Source organism: Oryzias latipes, chromosome 9, assembly GCF_002234675.1.
Source record: "Oryzias latipes chromosome 9, ASM223467v1".
Lineage (NCBI taxonomy): Eukaryota > Metazoa > Chordata > Actinopteri > Beloniformes > Adrianichthyidae > Oryzias > Oryzias latipes.
The window spans coordinates 22,901,584-22,923,244 of NC_019867.2; the positions used below are offsets into that span (position 1 = coordinate 22,901,584).

General features: G+C 42.3%; 1 protein-coding gene across 7 annotated transcripts in view; it reads left to right on the top strand.

Annotated features, from left to right (window-relative positions):
• fbrsl1 (fibrosin like 1) overlaps positions 1-21,661 on the top strand; it is a 358,066-nt gene that overhangs the window by 152,512 nt on the left and 183,893 nt on the right. For all 7 annotated transcript variants that reach the window (XM_023958685.1, XM_023958683.1, XM_023958687.1 and 4 more), the window contains exons 3-4: positions 8,173-8,274; positions 17,385-17,420. In XM_023958685.1, coding sequence (XP_023814453.1) covers positions 8,173-8,274; positions 17,385-17,420 — 138 coding nt within the window. The remainder of the gene's footprint in view (positions 1-8,172; positions 8,275-17,384; positions 17,421-21,661) is intronic.

Genomic DNA, 21,661 nt, shown 5'->3' on the forward strand with positions numbered 1-21,661 from the left:
TAAGCCTGTTTTGTTAAACCCCTTTGACAAATAGTATTATTTGACATACCGTAATATTTCAACCGTTTACTCGATTGACATGAATCTGCTGATTCTAACACGGGAAAAAAAACAGATTTTCATATCAACTTTGCACCGATATGCAACACTGTACAATAGTAAAGGCATGTAGCTGCTTTTCTTCTCTATATACGTGAATTGCGTAAGCAATTAAGACTTACACATCAATGCAAAGCTGCTTTTCTCTGCTTTAGAATCTGCAGGAATTAGATTACTTGCGTAAACGGTTGGCAAGTTATTGTAATGGAAACACTGGAGCTAAACTTTGCGTGTTAAAGGGTTAAAAAGTATGAAACCATAAAAAATGTTTATGCTGGCTCTTGAATTTCAGAGAAAACCTTTATCCACAGCATTGTGCCTACTTTCCCTTCTGAACCGTCATTAGCATTTTGCCATGATTGGGCTAATTGCTCTCTGTAGCTTTAAGAGGTTGTCTCGGAGTGGAGAGGGAGAGGAGAGGTCCTGGGGGCTTCCAGAGTAGGGTCTTATGCTTATCAGTGCAGAACAGATACTGTCCTTCTGGTTCCAGCTGACAGGTGAGGGGTGTGTGTGTGCGGGTTTGTGTGTGTTAGTTGCAGTTGTCAGTTGACCCCCTGGGAAAGGTGATGAGGAATGGTTTTGTATTTGGGAGCAGGTGCACCTCCCCTTCCCCCTTGTTTCCGTACTCCCTCAGAAGGCATATGTGGGAGTGATTGGAGAGACCTACGGCCTGCAGGGAGTTCTCCTCCTCCCCAGTTCATCTGTTGTAGATGACGCCCCGTGGGACTCTCTGGCTCTCCTGAGGTCCACGTTGGCTGGGAATCAGTCCATCGCTTTCAGCTTGACTTCTTTGTTGAGTGGTCACGGCAGAAACCCTGTTGCCGTCACACACTGCAGCATTTCATGAGTTTTGTGTGGACCACAAATGCCAAATGGCTTGTAGGTCACACCCACTAATTTGTCTGCAGCACACCTCATTTATACGCAATGTTGCTTTTTAATCTGCAGACTCTTGTCCCGAGCCACTGTCATCATTTGGAATGCAAACTCCATCACGGTGGGATTTTGCGTGCAGCTTTTGTAAGCTGCCTTAAATATTGTATGCAGCTCCTACTACAAAAGGAGAGAGAGTAGCATAAACAATTTAGGCATTTTACAATATGTGTAACCCTTTTTATGTGGCCATTTATTATGTGGTAAGATATACTGTATGAATAATGTATGATTAAAAGGCGTAATGGATACACCGGGACTCGTCAAAATAACAACAACAATCCATTTGCTTTCCCTGTTGTAAATCCTCTTGCTTGTCCTTGGGATAATTTCCAACCTGGGTATAAATCTTGACAGAGATTTCTGGAACGTGTCTGAAGTGACAATGATAAAGGAAGAAGCAGGAAGAAAAAGGGAAACCCAAAATGACAAAACAATTACAGACAGGAAAGCATCTTTACCCTAATGCATACTCTATTTTCAGCACCATCAAAAAATGACAGTACACCTTATACTTAATTCTGATTGTGTTTACTAATGTCGAAGCAATTTTGAGAAGTACATAGTACTCTGTCAAAATGTCAGTCTGTTTTTTACAACTTGCGGGGAAGTTAGGTTATTCTGGTGAAAATGCTAACGTGGCTAACATTTAGCTTAGTCAGACTGTGTTTTATTTTAACATTTTACTAACTAAGATTAGCTAGCGTACTCACAGTAGAGTTTGTTTTAGCGGTATAAGTCTCTTTTTTTTTTTTACATTTTGCAAACAAGGTTTGGAAGTTAGAGGTTTTGTGAATATGCTAACATAGCTTATGTGTAGCATGCTACAAAGAAGTTCTAGAGTTAATGTGAAAGTATTCAATAAAGGCTGACTGACAGATGGACTTATCTGTGAATTTTTTGTCTCGTTTGATAGTTCGGTCTGCCATGTATATGACAAATTTGAAAATAAGTCATTTGTTGACGGTTGGCCCTATAGGACGTACAATGCGTTACTTTCTTTACCGTACTCCCTTTAACACTACATGGCTCTGCTGTCTCAGCCTCTAGCCATTTTATAGCTCCTTCCCCCTGCCTCCCAGCAGCTGCCACTTCTGCGCCTGAAGAAAAATGAAGGCAGATGAATCAATTTGGCCTGTGGCCCTAAAGTGCACTTGTCTGTGCCCCAGCCTGGGCGTGGGGGATAATGAGCCGATAGATTGAACTGGTGCCGCAGACCGGCACTTAGCGCCAAGGTGCCTCCGTCTGCCACACCGCTGGGCTTCCCTCGCACACACACACACGCACACACACAGTCATCGCAGACTCCTCCCTGAGCAGCGGTAGCAGGTTGTTGCTGGGTTAATAAGGGTGAGGCTCCTTTGCGCAGGACACTTTTCAGAACAAATTAGAGGAATGATCTGTATCCGTCATTTTCAGCCTTCCTTCTCTTTATTTCTCCTTGTCATCTGCCTCGAAGGCCTAAAGAGTATCATCATTGTGCGCCTCAGAAGAGCAACAAGATGGGTAGGAAGGAGTAACAGGGTGGTTGGCAGGGGCCTAAATTTCAGAGTAATGAGGATTTGGACAACGCTTCATCAGATCCTCCTGTGACACTAATAACAGGTGATGGCAGGCCACCAAGAGACAAGGCGGAGGGACAGAAGTGGAAAAGTGAGGTTAGAATTAACAACCTTTTACACCCTGAGGTGGGGAGGCTGCTCGACTGCGCCCTCCCTCATCCCCCCACACAGGTGATGAAAAAAAGGAGACCAAAAGAGCAAGAAAACAAAGCTGCACCTCCAAACGCCGGAAAAGCTCACTGCCAAATAACTGAACCGAGACGGATGCTGCAAGAGTAGAGAAATGGGAAATATAAAATTAAGTTATCATGATATGATGCCCCCCTTTCTGTGCCTCAACTAGCCCCTACTACATCAGCCCCGATTTAACCCAGGGTTAAAGTAGTACAAATGAGCGGGACTCAGTCAGTATTACACAACCAGGGGGGGAAATTAAGATGCTGGAGGGTCCTTTGAAGATAATTAAAGAGCACAGAGCGGCAGCCTCCAGAGACGGACTGCAGACATGTTCAATACCGAGACTAATGGAGCTAATTTCCAGTACATTATTCATGTAAAACACAAGCCCTTACTTAGATGTGCTTTTTTTCCTATTTGCCTTCTTAAGTTTTACCCCAACCCCCCAAATCTACACACAAGGCACTGACATTCTCCTACTGCTTTAACCTGAACCAATTTAATGCTACTAAAGCTGAAGAACTTTCATGGAAAGCCATTAACGCTAGCTTTTATAAATGCTTGTGGGCTCAAGTCTGATGATAGAACCACAGCAAACAAACCTAACAGACAGGCGACAGGTAAAAACCCCAATACTGACATTTGCAGTCAGCTGTTTGTCCACATACATAGATCGTGTTACCCCCCAAGCTGACAAAAGTGCCCTTTCACTAGACCTGCACAATAAATCAAAAATTGGTTGCAATGTCAGCCTCTGCGATACACATATCAACAATCAGTAAAACAACTAATACATAATTTTTATTACACCAAAACTCTTTTATTTAAATTAAATTAAAGTCAACATAACCTAAATCATACTACAAATGACCTTCATCTACATAGGAAGTGAGTATCTAACAAAACGGGCTCAGTTCGATTGGTCAGCAACATGTAGAGGGTCCATCTGATTGGTCAAATGCGTAAAGAGTTTCATTTGACAGCATAAACCGAGAAAAAAAATCTATTGAAATCTATTCACCATCACAATAGATTTCTAATATCACACATCGCAAGTTTTCCTTCTCTTGTACAACCCTACTTTAACAATAATTAGTAGACACAAAAATAACACTTCAAAGGTGTTCAGTAAAGAGCTAAAGTCCAATTAAACACTTCTATAGACAGGAAATGAATCTCTGCCTTAATCACAGGAGTCGCAGTTGCCAGTCTTTTGTCAGAGTTGGAGAATTCCCACCTAAATCAATTGCTGTTCTGTCCCTTTGAACATCAGCTTGGGAACTGGTCCTTACACACTGCATCATCAACCCAGGTACCTAATTAGAAGCTGTGCTCTGATCAATTGCCAAATTGATTACAGACTGAGTAATGTAGCCTGCTGGCCCTGGAGAGTGTTGAAACACTCCATGTGCCTTCAGGAATTTGTCAGCCGTTCGGCACTGGGTAAACAAAGTAATCAACAGCAGCACTTGATGACAATGTGACTCCCACTGTATCTCAGCCTCCGTCTCTGCCTCTGTCCCCCTGAGAGGTTTGCTGTTTTTGGAAAAAGCCAAAGGGCCACAATCTATTTTAGGGTTGGGAGAATGGTTATTTTGACTCATAGTTGAGGGGACAACGAGAGGCAAAGGGAAAGATGTCTACAGGTGGAAGTCCGACCTGATTAGGCCCACCTGCCAGGTCTCTGTTTCTTCCACCACTACACACTGATTGCTAGGCACCCAGTAAGCCCCACCACCATCTTTTTCGGCCCGCATTCCACCCAACACCTTTTCTGCCACTGTTGACCCCAGTATACTTTTACCAACCTCTAGCCAATCAGCATGCTCACTCTGCCGACTGCAGGGTAATTAAAAGGGAATTCTGTCTACTTAGCATGTGAGCTGGCGGGCATGAGGGCAGACAAACACTCTTTCTGCTGCCCTGGCTCCCTCCTTCTCCCATCCAGGTGGTAGCGTACAGAACCTGTCAGATTAGCTGATGACCCTTTTAATTCTAGCCCAGCCGGGGGCCATAATTGATATTTACCAGGAAAGGTTAATTGTAGCAGTGATCTGCTTAAATTACAGTGGAGATCAGGAGACCAGGGCCAGACAACACACTTGCCACCGGGGGAGCCACGACACGCTCTCTGCTAGTCAAATGGATTGCACCCTGCGGCCATCGCCGCTGTACTCCAAGGTGGGGGAAGTAGGATAAGACATTTGATTGGCTACTTCACCATAGAGTCCTCCTTGCTGAGTTCACCAACCCTCCGTCTGGCTGGGAATTAGGATGTGCACCAACTGTGCTACTTGATTGCCTGCAATAAAGCAAAGCATCCAAGTTGGCAGGAGGGTTACTATAATGTCAGGCACAGATCCATCATACGTTCACAGATAAATTAATGCATATTAATTTAAAAAAGGCTCATTAACTGGCATTTGATAGCAATGAGTCAGATGATAATAGTTTAAATCAAAAAGTGTGGAATTTTTATAGGTTGTTGCGATGCAGGAGCTTTTTTCCAAAGCCAAAAGAGTGGTACTTGTTTCTATGTTACCAGTTTATCTGTGACTTCCAAAAGAAATACACAACACACACTTTTACAACTTTTGCAAAACCCAATTCAAATTTAACCCTGCCTATTTGGGTCTGAGCACAGCCTTTATCTTCCATTCTTGGATTGGAACACAATTTAGAAAAGACCAACTATTGCAGTTCCTCAAATAATCACTAAAGGCAGATTGCAAAAGGGAGAAAATTCCCATCAATAATATAGCAAAATAAAATTTTGCATAAAAAATAAACAAATTCATGATCTACTTGATGTTTAAACTGTACTTTCTATTCATGACAAATGTAGAATGGTGGGTTTTATTCACTTATTTTTAATCAACTGTTTTTTAAGTTGTTTAATAAGATGCGTGTTTAGGGGACTGCTTTTTGGTCGACAGGTGGTGGACAGATGAAATCTGTAGGACTATAGATGTTTTAAGGTCACAAATCCCCTTACACACTTTAAAAACTTTTCTTAGACAGACACGAACATTTTCACACTTTTGTCTCCTGATTAAACTCTCAAAGTTCAAACATTCATAGAAAATAAGACCGGTATAATAGAATGAAAACAAAGATCAGTTTGCGATCAAAGATTTATGTAGAATTAGCAAACTAAAGACATTCTGTCCAGGAGACACAGCACAGAGGAGATTGATTGACAAGGTCTTTGGCTAATCCGGATGCAGAGCAGCACACTGGTAAAAAAATAAAATTAAAACATATAGTTTATAATTGCATTACATTAGTATCAATCATCTAGGTCAGGGGTCGGGAACCTATGGCTCGCGAGCCATATATGACTCTTTTGATGGTCACATGTGGCTCGCAGACAAATCTTTAATTATACTTTTTTTTTCATTAGACCAGTCCTTCTCGGGCGCGATGCGATGCCAGAAGCGCGCAGTCGTAGCGGTGCTTAGAGAGAAAAATCTGCGCCAGCGCTATCAGTTTACTATTATCTATTATTTCACAGAGTTTGTACCACCTGGAAACCTGTGAATTGACGTGCCTAAAACTGCGCCCTCCCGTCTCTGAGAAAGAGCGCGCAGATGCGGGGACGGGATGTGTGAGGAAGAAAGCAGAGGGTGGGGGTGAGGGGTTGTGGGGACAGGCAGCAGGTGAATCGCGCAGGGATTGTAAATACGTAAAACCCACTGCCCGTCACTCACTGCAGTGTGTGAGTGTGTGTTTGGTTCCATGTCAGTCTCACATCTAAAGAACATTCAGACCTATGATCACGTTTAAAGTATCAACGCCTGCATGAAGCAGAAACTCACCACGTATCAACCAGACTAGACCATCAGCAGAACTACCACGAGAAATACTCATCATTTATAAGCAACAGCATAACAATGTTATTAAAAAGAATCCACAGACTTATTGTCCTTTAAAAATGTTGAAATTAAATAAAATGCACACATTCATTTGTATTTTTAGTTTTAAACATATTGTCGCGGACTGAGCGGCTGTTGGGCCGCGTTGAAAGTTCTGAAGTTCATTGAACGCATCTGATTGGCTCTCAGTTCTGTCGCTCAGCCTGTTATTAGGTAGTTTGGACCAATGGTGTTCAGCCATGGGCCAAATAAGGGAAATGGGAGGGCTGGAGCAGGAGGGGGGAATATAAAGTTGGAAGAAGCGCTCTCGTCTCGGCGGGAGAGATTCAGGAGTTGCTGAATTAATTTACGGCATTTGTTACAGCCTGCATTAACCAGAATAAAGAACCTTAAAAGAGGTTAAGTCTCAGTGTGGGAAAAGGACACTACATTATTGTATGGCTCTTTCGAAATTACATTTCAAAATATGTGGCGTTTATGGCTCTCTTGGCCAAAAAGGTTCCCGACCCCTGATCTAGGTTGATTCTAAAAATATTTAATGTAAGTTCTGAGTTGTTTTTTTTCTCTCTTTTGATTTCCGCTGTTTGGTGAAGGTTTTGTTTGGTATGAAGGTACAGTATTTTTGTTACAGTCACTTTTAGTTTCCATTTATCTAAAGTACAAAGTGATGAGAAAGTAACTTTGGGAAAAGTCTCTTGAACTCTGTAGCTGTAGGTCATTAGGTCATGTTTTACTATTATACATAGTACTGGTTGGGAAGAGAAAGGATCTCTAGGATCTAGAAATTGGACATGGACTCAGAATCAAGAGGTCTGTTTTGCAAAGTGGTTTGTTACAAATTGTTTTGGTTTTTCAATCAGGCAAAGATATTTTATGGACTTGCTCTTGTTTTAAGAATAACAAAGTACTGAGACATTCAATAGATTAATGCTTAACTATTCTGTCATAGCTACATACATTTGTCTGTTGTAAATCCATTTTTTATTTATCAATAATTTTACATGTATGATATTTTGAGGATTTTCAGGTCCCATTGGAGTATGAGTCAAAGCAGCCAAAAAATGAACAAAAACAGAGGGAAAAAAATCTATAGGTCACACTGGAGTATAAGTTGCACACACATTTTATCTTGAAAAGCAAATCATAATAATAGAATAGATAATGATAATGGACTGAATATCTGCACGCTTCACCACTGTAACATATTGATGCTTATTTAGCATGAAATATAGGCGGAATCTAGTTTATTAGCTTAACGTATTAACAATTATTCAGATAATCATAGCATTAAGAACACACTAACAAATTAACTAAACTCTTTATATCACTTCGAATCACTAGATCCTTTGAAAAAAGACTAAATGGTGCTTCTTGTTCTGCATTGCACTCAGTAGCAAATACTGATACACACATCTAATTCGCACCCCCGGCAAAAAAAACCCTGACCTAAACTAAATTCACTAAGCTGTTTTTTTATAACCCCGTTTTTCTAATGACTGTGGCTTCTTGTCTTGTGTGTGCTTCAGATCAAACCTTTGGCCATACGTCCAGTCAAAGTCAGTGAGGACGACGCGCTGCAGGAGCTTAGTCGACCACACAGGAGCAACTCGAAGGAGCAGCTCAGTGAGGTGAGTCCATCAGCACGACCTCTCCCCTTTACTCAGACCTCCTGAAGAGAGCCATTTTAACAGCTCCAGCATGGAGCCCCTGACAGGTTACAGAGAGCATGCGGCACAGACACCAAGATCAGAGAGGAGCTGGTGCACTTAAGCTCCTGCTGCCCCCCTGCTCCTGTCTCGTAAAGCTTCTGGACTTTAAAAAAAAAAAAAAAGTCAATGGGGAAGGCAGCAGACCGGCAGGAAACAATTAAGCTGGTCACACAGCATCAACTAGTCGGGCTGGCATTACTTAAAGCATGATGCGGTTAAATGTAGTCGTGACCTAATGTTGTTCAACCAGGTGTGGGTTGACCTTGCCAACCCTAGAATGGAACGAGTTAAAGAAATTGTTCCAATTACCGCTTCACCGGCATCCATATGCCAGCCCATTTAGTTAGATGAGTGTGTGGCAAAGCAAAATGGAAGCTAGGCGTCAGTTCAGCATAGGGGATAAAATAATGCAATTTAGATACGGGGAAAGTAATGAGAATTTATGCAAAATCCCGAGCGGCTCATTTTAAATGAATGTAGAAATATTCCTCGATACTAATGCCTGTCAAGCAGGCCTCCCAAACTGAACTAAATTCAATCAGACTGTTCATTTAGCTGACGAAAGCAGGAGGGAAGAAAGAGGGAGAGAAGAGAGGCAGGGAAATATGCAGCTTCCTTTTCCATCAGGGGGAAAATGATGGAAAGAAAAAAGATTTTAATGAACTTATTTAATTCATTGTCTGAAGCTTTCAGCATTCCAAAGGAAAATTCAGCCTGACGAGAGGGGGGGGGGGGTTCGCCCTGCCTAATTTTTTCCCTTATTTTCACTTCTTTTTTTTCTTGCTGCTCCGCTGCTCATGCTCAACCCCCCCCCCCCCCCCCCCCCCCCTACCAGCTTTGCCTTCTCCTTATACTATTTTTCTTGAATTTGTGTAAAAGGCTGTCTTTTAATGAAAAAGTCAGGAGGAAGAGGCGAGCTTGTCAGATAAAAGACCAATGCTTGTTGACAGCTCTGACAGGGATATACGACAAGCGCTAAGAAGGAGGGGGCACGGAGGATGGGGGTGGATGGTGGAGGCGATGGCAATAGTGGTCGGATGGAGGGGGGGGGGGGGGGGGGGCACTGTTAAAAATTGCACGCGGTAATTGCCAGCAGTGTAAGATGTGGTATTCTCCTTTAATCTGCTGTTAAAAAATGGTGTACACTAGAAGGGCTGCCGATATAAGGAAAACTTGTAATGTGTGATGATGATGTGACTTGCAATACAGGAACAGAAAGCAAGACAAAAAACAAGTAATACATCATTTTCATTTCATTGCTACAGCCTAATTGGTTATTGAAATAAAAGTCAAAATAACTTAAAGTCCCACTCCAATCATCGTTTAAACTATTTTAAAAGTGTTCCCAGTGGTCTTTTAGGGTGCACTCAGACTGGACTTATTTTGTTCGCTTAAAGTGAATCAGAATTTGTTTCCCAAATCCGGAACAAATTTGCAGTCTGAATATACCCAAGTGGACCCTGATCCAGGGCCAGGAACTGCTCTTGGAATCATCAATGGGGGTGGTCTTGGTTTGTTTCCAATTGGACTGAGCTTTGCTTTACTCTGAGCTTCCTCAGTCTGAATATGTTCAGTGCTTGGAGCAGAATAACTGAACCAAAACGGCCACCATAGCCGGACTTTACGTGATGTAAACACAGTAGCGGAACAACGATGAGACACAGCAACTCATTGAAATTTGGTTGGATGGATACAGGCTCATTATAAGAACTTTTAACCTGACACACATTGCTTCTCACACTGTTTTAACGGGATCCATTAAAATCGCAAAGCACAGGACTTCCATAATTTCTGTGACTCGTTGCTTTGCCCCGCCCTCTTGAGTCCTGGCAAAGGACGGAAGAGATCTTAAGTCATGGTTTTGTTTACAAGCTTTGTTCCGGAACGGGAAGTTCTAACTTAAGGTTCAGGACTCGATCCGGACCAATAGACTTTTCCTTATTTACAATGATGCAGTTTTTCAGCCCAAATCAAAAAACCTGTGCTGTTTTCTTGGACATAGTTTTTCATTAGAAATTCCTCCTTTAAGGTTCTGGCCGGCACTGTTTGTACATAGTAAGCAATCCTCCCCTTCCCGTCATCCATCTGTTTACGCACTCTCCTCCACACACCCCCAACGTAATATTAATGGCACTCACAAAAATTACGAGCAATACAGTTTTGATCCAGATGCCATCCCAAACAAAGAAAACAAAAGACATACATGGATCTATTCATCTTCGAGTGCATTCATCAGAATGAAGCAGAGCAGGAAACTCATGTGGCTGATATTGCAATGGCGATAGCTGGCCTAGTGCACAGACTCTGATGTTTATAGCAACGCTTTTAATATCCATCTATCACTCTCCTTTAAACTCATTTTTGGACTTTTCTCCCTATGCCTGTCTTTTCCCATGTTTGCTTTTTTCTATCTCTGACTGTACTGGACTCAGCTGGGGCCTCGATCTGACACCCACCTGCATTCCTCGCCATCATGGTGTCACTTGCTCTCCTATCTTTTTTTTTAAATCTTTTTCGTTCAGGCCCATGAAATCTTCACCACCACCACGCTGAAAGCATGACAAATTTTCATAAAACGTGCTTCACCACATCAAAAGGGCTTCCCAGCTCTAAGAGCTCTCAACTAATGATACCACGTCGACAAAGAGTAAAATGGATTTCTCTTGTCTTTCCGCCGAAGGAAATAGAGACAAATGCGGACGCTCCCGCCTTCCCACCCGTAAAAACACTCATGCATCAATTTGAGCGCAGAGGAAAAATTCAGGCCATGTTGTTCGTTCATCACCATGGTGGGGTGTTGATTAGTTTGTTTTGACTGTGTATGGGTATCTGCAGTGCAGCGTGACTCTAGCAGAAAGCCAAAACAGACATTTGATTAATGTGGAGAGGTGCTGTTGTACATTCCATCTGTGACCAGAGTCGGAGAGGGTGGCAGCCGGGGAGGTGCTGTCGGGTCTCTAAGACCATCTTTGACTCATCAGTATCCACCCAAGTGTATCTGAACCACCCACCTACCTAGTCCTCCTGCCATTGAAGGCGTCCATCTTTGCATCGTGTCCTTCATCATGGTCCTCTAAGCTCCAGCGTCCCCGCCTCTTGGCTTCCCTACAGTGACCAAAACCAATAGCCTGGGTAGAGGGACAATGGCCTGGACTCTCCCCTTGTTTGTGTGAAGGAGAGGCAAAAGGGAGACAGGATTAAAAGGTGGATTTAGCAACATTTTTCTTCTCTGGGGCTGTTTAGTTCAACCTTAAACTCCCCCAGCATCTGTGCCGTCCTCGCCACCAAGCACCATAACCGCCACCATCCGTGTCCACGCACTTGTCCACCACCCTCCCCCATTCCCTCTTTTGGGCGGGTTGCTAAATCCTTTTGAAGTCCTAGGCACTGCAGAAATCCATTGAGAGCCATGTATAATGGCTTTTAAGAGAGAGTGTTTAGCTGCTTGCAGACCCTATGGCTTCTGAACCACTGGCATTTTAATGGATCCCCTCTTTCCCTACTCTTTTTTTCCCTTTTCACCAGCACTAAATCCAATGGATTGTCGCTCATTATCATTTAAATAAGCCTCTCTTTCTACTCAGAATGCTCCAAGTTGAATGAACTCTATATAGTAAGACTAATTCCAAATGGCCTTGGCTTCTTTCCACCTATGTGCGTAAGCACACAAACACATTGAAATGCCCGTTAAAACATGCAGACACACACGTAGGCAGAAGCACATTCTCCCTGAAAATGCACTTTTGGCACTTTTATACCAGCAGATTTCTGCCTTGTGTGCACTTGCCGAGTGCCCTGGCCTCTTCTTTGGAGTCCTCTGTGGTGGTAGCAGTGAGGGGAGCAGAGAGGTTAAGAAGAGTGGGAATAGCCTTTTGATTCCCACAGAGCTTGCTTTCCGGTTCGCGGCAGGACTTCTCCCTAATCGTCACCACAGGAGTCGTCCTGTGAATCAGAGGGGCACACAAGCGTTGATGAGGGCTGATGCCTGGAGCAGGTGTGGGAGAGTGCTCCCAGGGCACCGGGAGGGTGCAAAACAAGGAATTCAGTGGCAGTAAGGTGTGGGGAAGGTCGATTCGGATTGAGGGTGGACCTATGGATAAAATTGGTCTTGCAGAAAAGTCCCCACCAGAGACCAGGGGGGGAGAAATTGCCAATCTAGACAGAGGAATAAAAGCAGTGGAAAGTGGAAGTGGAGGGAGGGATTTGGAGATTGGTATTCGTGCTGAGCGCTGTCTCACAGTGGGTACAAAACAAAACCCAGCCTTTTCTGTCTCCACGCTGCTCTTGTCCAGCTTTTAAAGTGCTGCATTTAAAAGCACCGGGTGAGTTTCTGTACTTAAAACAATGGAGATTTCAGTTGATCTCAAAGAGGACTCTAAAAAGAAAAAATGTGATTATTCTAAGAAATAAAAATTAAAAGAAATAATGAATTGGATAAATTGAATTTTTTGCTTTAGACTGGCCTGACATGCTCACCACTGATTTACGGGATCAGGTGTGTTTAGTCAATCTGAGTTTTTAAGACACTACATTGTGATTGCACCAGAGGCAGTACAGAGATACCTGGAGTAAGGGTTGGATTGCTGTGATATATAATGTTATTAGGGACAGGTCTTGGTCCTATAAATGAACAACCATTTAATATTCTTGTCTCTTAAGGCCCGTACACACCGGGACGAATATTCGCCAGGCGTTATTCGCCAGCGTTTTTCGCCACGTTTTTTGTGTTCACACCCAGGCGATTTTCGCTGACGATGAGCCGAGCGAACATGCAATTTCCTTCCCTGACATTAGATGGCGCTTAATGTAAAACAGAAATACTCCTGTACACAAGGTGGCGCTGCGCAAGTTTACGCTTCTTAAAGTCGCTTTTCACTCAGAAGAAGAGAGCAAGTATTTACGCGATTGTCAGAATCATACAAAGAAAACATGAATATTTCAAGCACCAGTAGCTCCAACTGGTGATTTGGTTCGGGGATATTTTAGAATGTCCGTCATTATTTCTCCGCGGCAGTGTAGACGCTACTTGGCGTCTATCTTCTTCGCTGGTATGTGTGCAGTTTTGTGTTTGAGCGCCCCCAAGTTGTGTTTTACTGTAACTTCAGAAGCTCCAGACACGTGTGCAATAGCGCCATTCTCATTGGTCGAATAGATTTAGGCGTCGAAAAAAAAAAACGAACCCGAGGCTTTTTTTTTTTTTGACGCGTGGCGTTTTTTCGCGTCGGTGTGCACACTCTCATTGGTGCCCTTTGTTTAGTCACGAGGCGTTAAACGTCGGCGAAAATCGCCGGCGAAATTTGTCCCGGTGTGAACGGGCCTTTATGCTTACATTGGTGTTCACCTTTCACGTTCTTGCTGTTTCTCGAAATGTTTCCATTACAATCTTTTTCTTTTAACAGTCTCTGTTCTGATTGGCTGTTGACCGTGAAAATCAACCTCCTCTTTACCACGTCTCCTGTACACAATGCGTCCAGTTTGCCACATTTACATTGATGTTTGTTTTATAATAGTGGAGTGAAATGTGTGAAAATGTTCATATATGACTGAGAAAAGGGTATAAAGTGTGCAGTATGGAGTTTTACCGCCTTAAAAAATCTGTAATCTTACTTTGAGCATTTTCCCTATCGCAGGTTACTTTTAGAACCCATTCCCGCAAAAAACAAGAGAGCACTGCCCTGCGACATCCTCAATTCAACTTTCTAACAGATACAGTGGTGCTATTTCATAACAAACAGGACTCTACTAGATTATGCTTTTAATATGTAACTTTACAGCAACATGAAACCTGCTATCTACCTACTGTTCTTGAGGTATTAATGTTCTCCAAGATAACTGGAAACCATCATACATGGTTTCTGCTTTTTAATGTACCGTATTACCTGCACCACAGGGCGCACCAAATTATCATGGCCAAGGTCAATGAATGGCATATTTTTTAGTCTATGTCATATATGAGGCGCACCAGACTATAAAACGCATTAAGTGAGACAAAAGAGTCAAAGATTAGTCCAGAGATTCAGTCAGTCAGACTTTATTAACTATGTGTAGTGTAATTCTAGAAATTGTTTGTTACACGCTACACCGTTAGCTGCGTTAGCGTATCCACATTTCCGGTAACTCCCAACCTTGTTTACAACACGTGGAAGAACAGACTGATAGACCTACCACTAAAAAAAAAGTTACTGTGACTACGCTAACTCCCAACCTTGTTAGTAACACAAAAAAAGAGCAGTCTGACACCACTACACGTTAGTCATGTTAGGCGCGCTAGTATATGCATGGTACCTGTATCTCCCAACCTTGTTTGCAACACTTAATAAAGAACAGTTTGACACGTGACACATTAGCCATGTTAGCATGTTCACAATAACACCTAACCAGACAGACAGACAGACCCCATGTACCTCTCAAAGTGCTCTGGATTATAACATACACTATCATTTTTTGAGAAAAATTAAGGCTCTATTATCAAGAAACTACAATGTGAATTTTTTGTCTTCGTTGAACTGCAGATTGTTTGGCATCAGGTTTCGAACCTCTTGATTAGCTGCATAAAAACCATGAGCAGGGCAGTGATTTATACGTTCAAATACAACAAATATAACTATCTTATTTTACCTGCTTTGTCTGGCTGTAATATTTTCCAGTTTAAAATTTTTGTCAAAGACCCTGTAAATGATTTAAATTCCTTCTTTTTGTAGAGTTATGTGAGTGCCGTTAAATTAAAGAACTCTGGGGTTCTCTGTGTAGTAATTAAATTTCAAAAATTGACCAGGTTCTCATGCCATTAATATGCCAATTTCCTGCCAGCTTCATCTTGTCTGTACCCATTTATTAACCGAGCACCAAATTGACCTTGGCAGGATTTACTTTTTGGATGTTTCTGGGGACCCCGCAAGTACATTTCACAACTCTTACGGGGGGATCACTCTGTTTTACTGGGAAAAAAAGTTATTTTCAAATGTCCTGCACGTTTACCAGACCATGCTTGATGGGACCAAGCTGTGACTCATCTTCAATAGAAGAATGGCTGATTTCTGCTGGCATTGTGTTGAACCATGAAACACACAGAACGTCTTAACCCTTGTGCTATCCTATGAGATCCAGATGACCTGATCCTTCCATTGACGTGTTCTCCCTACCATGACACAGGTGGATAAAGGTGAAGAGGATTTCATGTAATCCACGGACACCAGTTAAGATCACATATCATTGAAGAAAAAAGGTTAAGTGCACTGTCTTGTGGGTATAGATGACCCCACTCCCAATGTTAAAGTGCCTAGGATAGCACAAGGGTTAATAAACTGCAGGCACTTTTCTCCATATAAGCAAAAAGTTATGCGAGTGATTTTTTTTAGGTTTTCTTTATCAAAAAATATTTTATCTAAATTTGACTTCATTTATAGTCATTTATTCGTTGCACAATACATGACTTGGTGTTTAATAATTAGATTAATTTGAAACTCTTTTTACGTGATTGACCGGTAGATCACAAAGAACGTGCAGGTAGATTGGAAACCATGAAAAATAAACACGTTTTTTTTTTTTTTTTGAAAATTACCATCTGTAAATAATTATCCTCCTAACCGAGAAGTATGGCACTTGATTGACATGCAGAATCTTATCTTGTGAACAGCTCTAATGGGCAACTTATCCAGGAATTAGAAAGGTTGAAAAAATGTCACATTTGTACAATGTGCCTCTTACTTACCCTTGTGGGTTACTTAAGGGTGTATTTAGACTGGAAAAAATGTTTGCTTAGGACCGAGTCGACTTAATTCGTCCTGAGTCCTGAGCCTTCTATTTGGTCTGTTTTCAGACTGCTGTCAAGTGGCCTCTCCTAATTCGAACCAAAGCTTGAAAACAAAACCATGTGACTAAAAATCTCTTCACTCATTGGCCAGGAATTATGAGGGTGGGGCAAAGCAACTATAGACAGAAATGATGGAAGTCTTGCACTTTGCAACCCTTGTCATGGCAGTTCCTTGATTGAAACTTTATATTTCGCTGACCGATTCAAAAGCCTGTGTCAATGTCAGGTAGAACACTTTTTTTGCTGCTTTGATACAGTGGAGGCATGCTGCAGGGCGGTGACTGACAAGCAGATATTAGTCACTGTGATAAGTCACTGCAACACAGAAAAGCATGTAAGTTGCGTTATCAGCTGCGTTAAAATAACTAACTAATTCTAACTTGTAAACAGTTAGACTATTTCTCTTTAATAACATGGCAAATATTGTTTTATATTTGTTTACGGCTCATCTGTTGCTACATTCTTACTGGGTTTACATCACGTGACTTCTGGCTATGGTGGCTGTTTTGATTCAAGTGTTCCGCTCCAAGCGAACCAAAGCTCAGTCCGACTGGAAACAAACCAAGACAACCTCAAAAGATGGGTCAGAGAGCGGGTCCTGGTCCTGGGCCAGAGTCCGCTTGGGTGTATTCAGACTGAAGATTTTTTCCAGATTATCAGGGGAAAAGAAGTATGGTTTACTGTAAATGAGTCCAGTCTGAATACACCCAAAGTGTTGGCTGTGGCCTGTCGCTCCCAGAATGCTCATGAAATGGTCGTGAACATTTACACTATAAGGGCTCACTGATGGTCTTTGACCTTGATATTTCATGCAGGTCACCCCATTTTTTGCCTACAGACAGCCTGTTACCAACCCGTTGGAGCAGTTGGGACTAAGGCCTTAATCAACTACCTGGTCTCAGAACTGTTTCTTTTATACACTTCTAGTTTGTCACAGCTATAATTTTAACATGCTTGTTTTATTGCTTATTCTTAGACATCTCAGATGTAGTTTCTTATCAAGGTGTGACTGTTTTCAGTCCAGCCCTCACTAACCCTTCCCCGTTGTGCGGGCTGCCCTGACTAGGAGTGATGTGAGCAGGCTCGGGGTACACGGCAGGGCAGATAAAAGGTTAACGTGAATATTGATATTTAAGCGACAGCGCTTCATCATGTCTGTGGGAGCGAGTGAAACGCTCCTTAAAGGTCATCCCTGTTCTCCTCTTTCTCCCTACAGAGTTCCACTCACTCGCTGTCAGGCCGTGGCTACTCGGTAAGTGACATTTTCATGCTTCATAGCTTTACGGCAGAATTACAATCTCCAACGACCTGCTTTATGGCCCCAGCGCTCGACATTTTAATTATGTTAAATAGAGTAATGGAGAAATCATGATATTAGGAACATTAATTCTGGCTGACTGACTGATTAAATTGCAGGAAGGTGTCCTGAGCTACCTTGGTGAAAAGTGCCTTGTTTTATTGGGATTGTTAAGCACTGTTCCACTGTGCTGCAACTCTGCTTTTAAAGTTTCATATCGACCTGCAATGACTACGGGTGAAAGATTACATATCTGGCATGGCGTATACTTATATAGCGCTTTTCTACCTACAGGGCCCAAAGCGCTTTGCAGTCACAGACCCATTCACACACCCAGTCACACACACATTCACACACTGTCATATCTGACAGTATGCTGAAAACCATTTGCTCGTTTTGACATAAATATTATTTTACATGGAAAAAGACACACTGGTGCAACACAACTATGAGTTTAAAGGACAGAGTTGCTTATGGAAAACTCATTGTATATCAATGCAAATGACTATATATTTAGGACCATAAGTCGCTCTGGAGTTTAAGTCGCAGCAGCCAAAAAATGCAGAGTAAAGATACAAAATGTGCGTTCTTGAACGCGCATTTAGTCTATGGTGTTTACACTGGATTGTCGCTACCTAAAACTAGCGCATGCTTACAGTTGGAAGAGCTTTAGTGTGAAATGTCAAAGCGATTCAAATCTTGCGCATCTTGCTCCAGGAATTTTCTTTCACAGCTCTTTTCCGATGTGCAATATACAAAAAACTGCGACTTATACTAAGAAAAATACAGTAATTGGTGGCGTAAAGGACATTGTCTTTACAAAGTTTAAAAGCATGTTTGTCAAATTGTTTGTGTAGCACTATTTTTATCCCTTGATGGCATCTGTTTGCCTGCCCCATTGTGTCCAATTGTAAAGTTTTGCTCATCTCTAAACTCAGTTTCACTTATGTCTGGTCTCAGGATGACAGACAGACGTTTCCTTTATGTACTTTTCTTAAACGAGGTACATAATTTAAAGTGTGTTACTATTAGTTGATGAGTGGCATATGGCAGTTTTCATTGCAGCTTGGAAGCAATCATCCAAACAAACAAAACAACTATCAACTGTTTGTCATCCTTAATCTGCCTCAAAGGATGGTAGTTAAAACGAGACATTGATCTGTGCAATTTTTCTTGTTTTTTTTTATAGAACATGTCAGTTTCCTATTCCCCACTGGCTATATGTTCACAGATGGAACAAAACAAACAAGACCTTCCCAAAAAATGCTGGAACCCTTTGGCTCAAGCTGTCAGTTTGAGTCGGCAGGGAGCAAGGCCTTCCCTTTATCAGAAAGAGGGAGAGAGGACAAACATGGAGGTGGAGTGGGTTTGAAGGTGATGGTGTGGGAGGAATGGGCAAAGTGTAAGCAAACACAGGTCTAGTAACAAGGGCAGAAAGTCTCATGTTGTCTGGCTCCCCTCTCTGGATATCTGATGGTGCTATCTGCAGCGCGTGCAGCCTCCAGGCACCTAGCCACTGCTAAGCTCTGACTCTCAATCTGCCTTGCTGCGGGGTCTGCCTGGTTTCTAGGGGCTGCTTATCTGTCTGTAAGTGCTTCAGGCTTTACAATGTGATGGGTTCATGTTGGTGGTGGTGGTGGTGGGGGGGGGGTGTTTGGGAGGTGAGACTAAGAGAGTGTAGAGACAGGGTGAGGCAAAGAGAAGGCTAGGAGGTGGATTGGGTTGGAAAGATGGAAGACACTGGAGTTGTTCATTTAGGGAGGATGAACATGTTAGCATGAAGGTGCAGTCGGTGGTACTGGGTATCAAGAGCCCCTAACAACAGTCTCATGATTCAGCTAATCAACATCTACTCTGCTGCCTCTTCACAAAACAATGAAAAAATCAAGCTGGTGAATTGGGGACAGATAACTGTCACAAAGCAAGACGGGTTTGAAAAGGGAATCTCTTAGCTATTTGTTTTCCTCTTCATCTAACGCCTCTGCTCATCTACACATCTTCTTTCCTCTGTTACCTTGCAAACTTCCTCAGCTTTGTATTAATGGTTTGACCAAGAATCCAAAAATTACTTAGTATGAAATATTTTGTAAAAAAAGGAACTAAAACTGCAGTCACAGACTTGGCACTATAAGCCTCTTTGGGTCTTCATGAAGGTTAAAAAAGTTAACATAAATAAAATGGATTAATGCTGAAAGCATTTTACAGTCATTCACACACATTCACGCACACACATTCATGCTCCAATGGCGGCTTTTCTGCCACACATGGCACCAACCTGTAACCACCAGGAGCAATGTTGGGTATGGTCTTGTCCGAGGACACTTCAACACATGGCCAGGCAAGATGAGAACTAAACCTGCAACCTTCCTGTCAGACTTTGACCGCTCTACCTTTGTATGTATACACCGTAAGAATGCACCATTCTCTGAATCGAAAAAACAAAACAAAACTGCAGTTCTCTTGTCCTCCTGCTGGTCAAAGTGTTTACATGCATTTTTATTTAAGAAAAATTATATTTTTGCTTCAAATTGCTGCGAAATAAAAAAATGTCAAATTGTATTTAACATGTATTTAAAGTGTGACAATAACTGAATGATGGTTTATTTACATGTGGAGATATGTGGATACAATATTTCTGACATATAGAGTAAATGAGCAGGTTTGAATACTCAGTAGCTGTATTTGTGTTGAAATTATAAAAGTAAACAAAAACTAGCTTTAGATAAAATGTTTAAATACAAAAAGCTGCGTAAGAAAAAAGTGCATTGTCAGTGCAAGTGTTTCCATACCAGACTTAAGACTTTACGGCAAAGTTTCCATGTCATTCACTTCCCTTTGGTAACCTCCCAAAAACATGAAACAGTCAAAAGATCACCACATTAGCACATTACAGTAGAATATAGTCATCTGAGCCAATAATCCAATCTTTAACATGGGTTTACCCAAATCTTAATGATAGTGGTGCCTCTTCTTCACACGAGGTTACTTTAATGTGTTCCTTCATTGATGGGATTTCTAGACATGCAATCATTCTGACCACCTGCCCTTCACCAGCCCTCCATTCCCTCATTCAGAGATGAGCACTAATCTCTGGAGCGCACTGATACGCTGCTGTCTGACTGAGAGTCACTATCTAACTCTCTGTGGAAGTCTGGATATGGAATTGTTTATCAAGTCAGCTCCTTCCTGTCTGCTTTGTGCAAGCTTCATTATAGCCTCAGCTATGTTTGGAGACAACATCTGTGCCTTGTTTCCTGCATTACTACCTGCTTGTTGTTCCAGTGGAGATGGTCTGGGCTTAGGCGATTTATCATCCTCTCAGGGGCTCCTTGATAAAGAACCCCAGCATTTTCCCTCTGCGCCTGGGAGATATGTGCAGTAAGAGATGGGGAAAATGTCGCAAAATCTCTCTGAGACTATCTGCCCATCCTGTCACTGGGGGTGGATATATTGTACGGTAGGGGGAGACTGGGTAGCAAAGCGAAAAAGACAACACCCCACCCTTTCCTTTCAGATGGAGTGATTGGGTTCAAGTCTCCCACCTCCCTATCTTATGAAACCACCCAAGGCCGAGCTGTGGCCCATGTTTTCATGGACGATAAAACCATAATGCTTTGTCTGTGACGCTGTAATCTGACTAGCCTGTTTTGGGAGGTGCTTATCTCCACGGTGTCAGACAGTCAAACCTTTTGCTGCAGTAATGTGGAAGTGCAGGAGTGCTTTGAGCTCGTAGACACACCCGTTCTTCATTTCCTCTGCACGGATTGCTATAATCACTTTTTAAAGCAAAATAAGTCGCACTCTAAACAGAGCAGAGTTCTGTGTCCATCTTCAAACAGCCCTGATTTGGTATTCTCAACCTCCTTGTTGTGACAAACACACATCCCTGCCTGACGAGGCTTTTCATGAGATCTTTATCAAAAGCTAGAATTATGTCACTTAATTATAATGAAAGCCAGTAAAAGCTTCACACTTTGTTTAACAAAGCAGCAGATGCAGTGGATTTAACTCCAAAGTCAGTAACTTTGCACTTTCTGAAGGTGTCTGGCGGCCAATCTTGCTGTGCAGGTGTCTCTGTAGCACTGGCTCTGCACATGGAGAAAATTAGTGCAGGAAACCAATAGCCCAGCAGGAGCGGGCTGGGGCCCTGACATTGTCCTGGCCTTGGGGTGGGGCCCTGCTTGTCAGAGAACTCT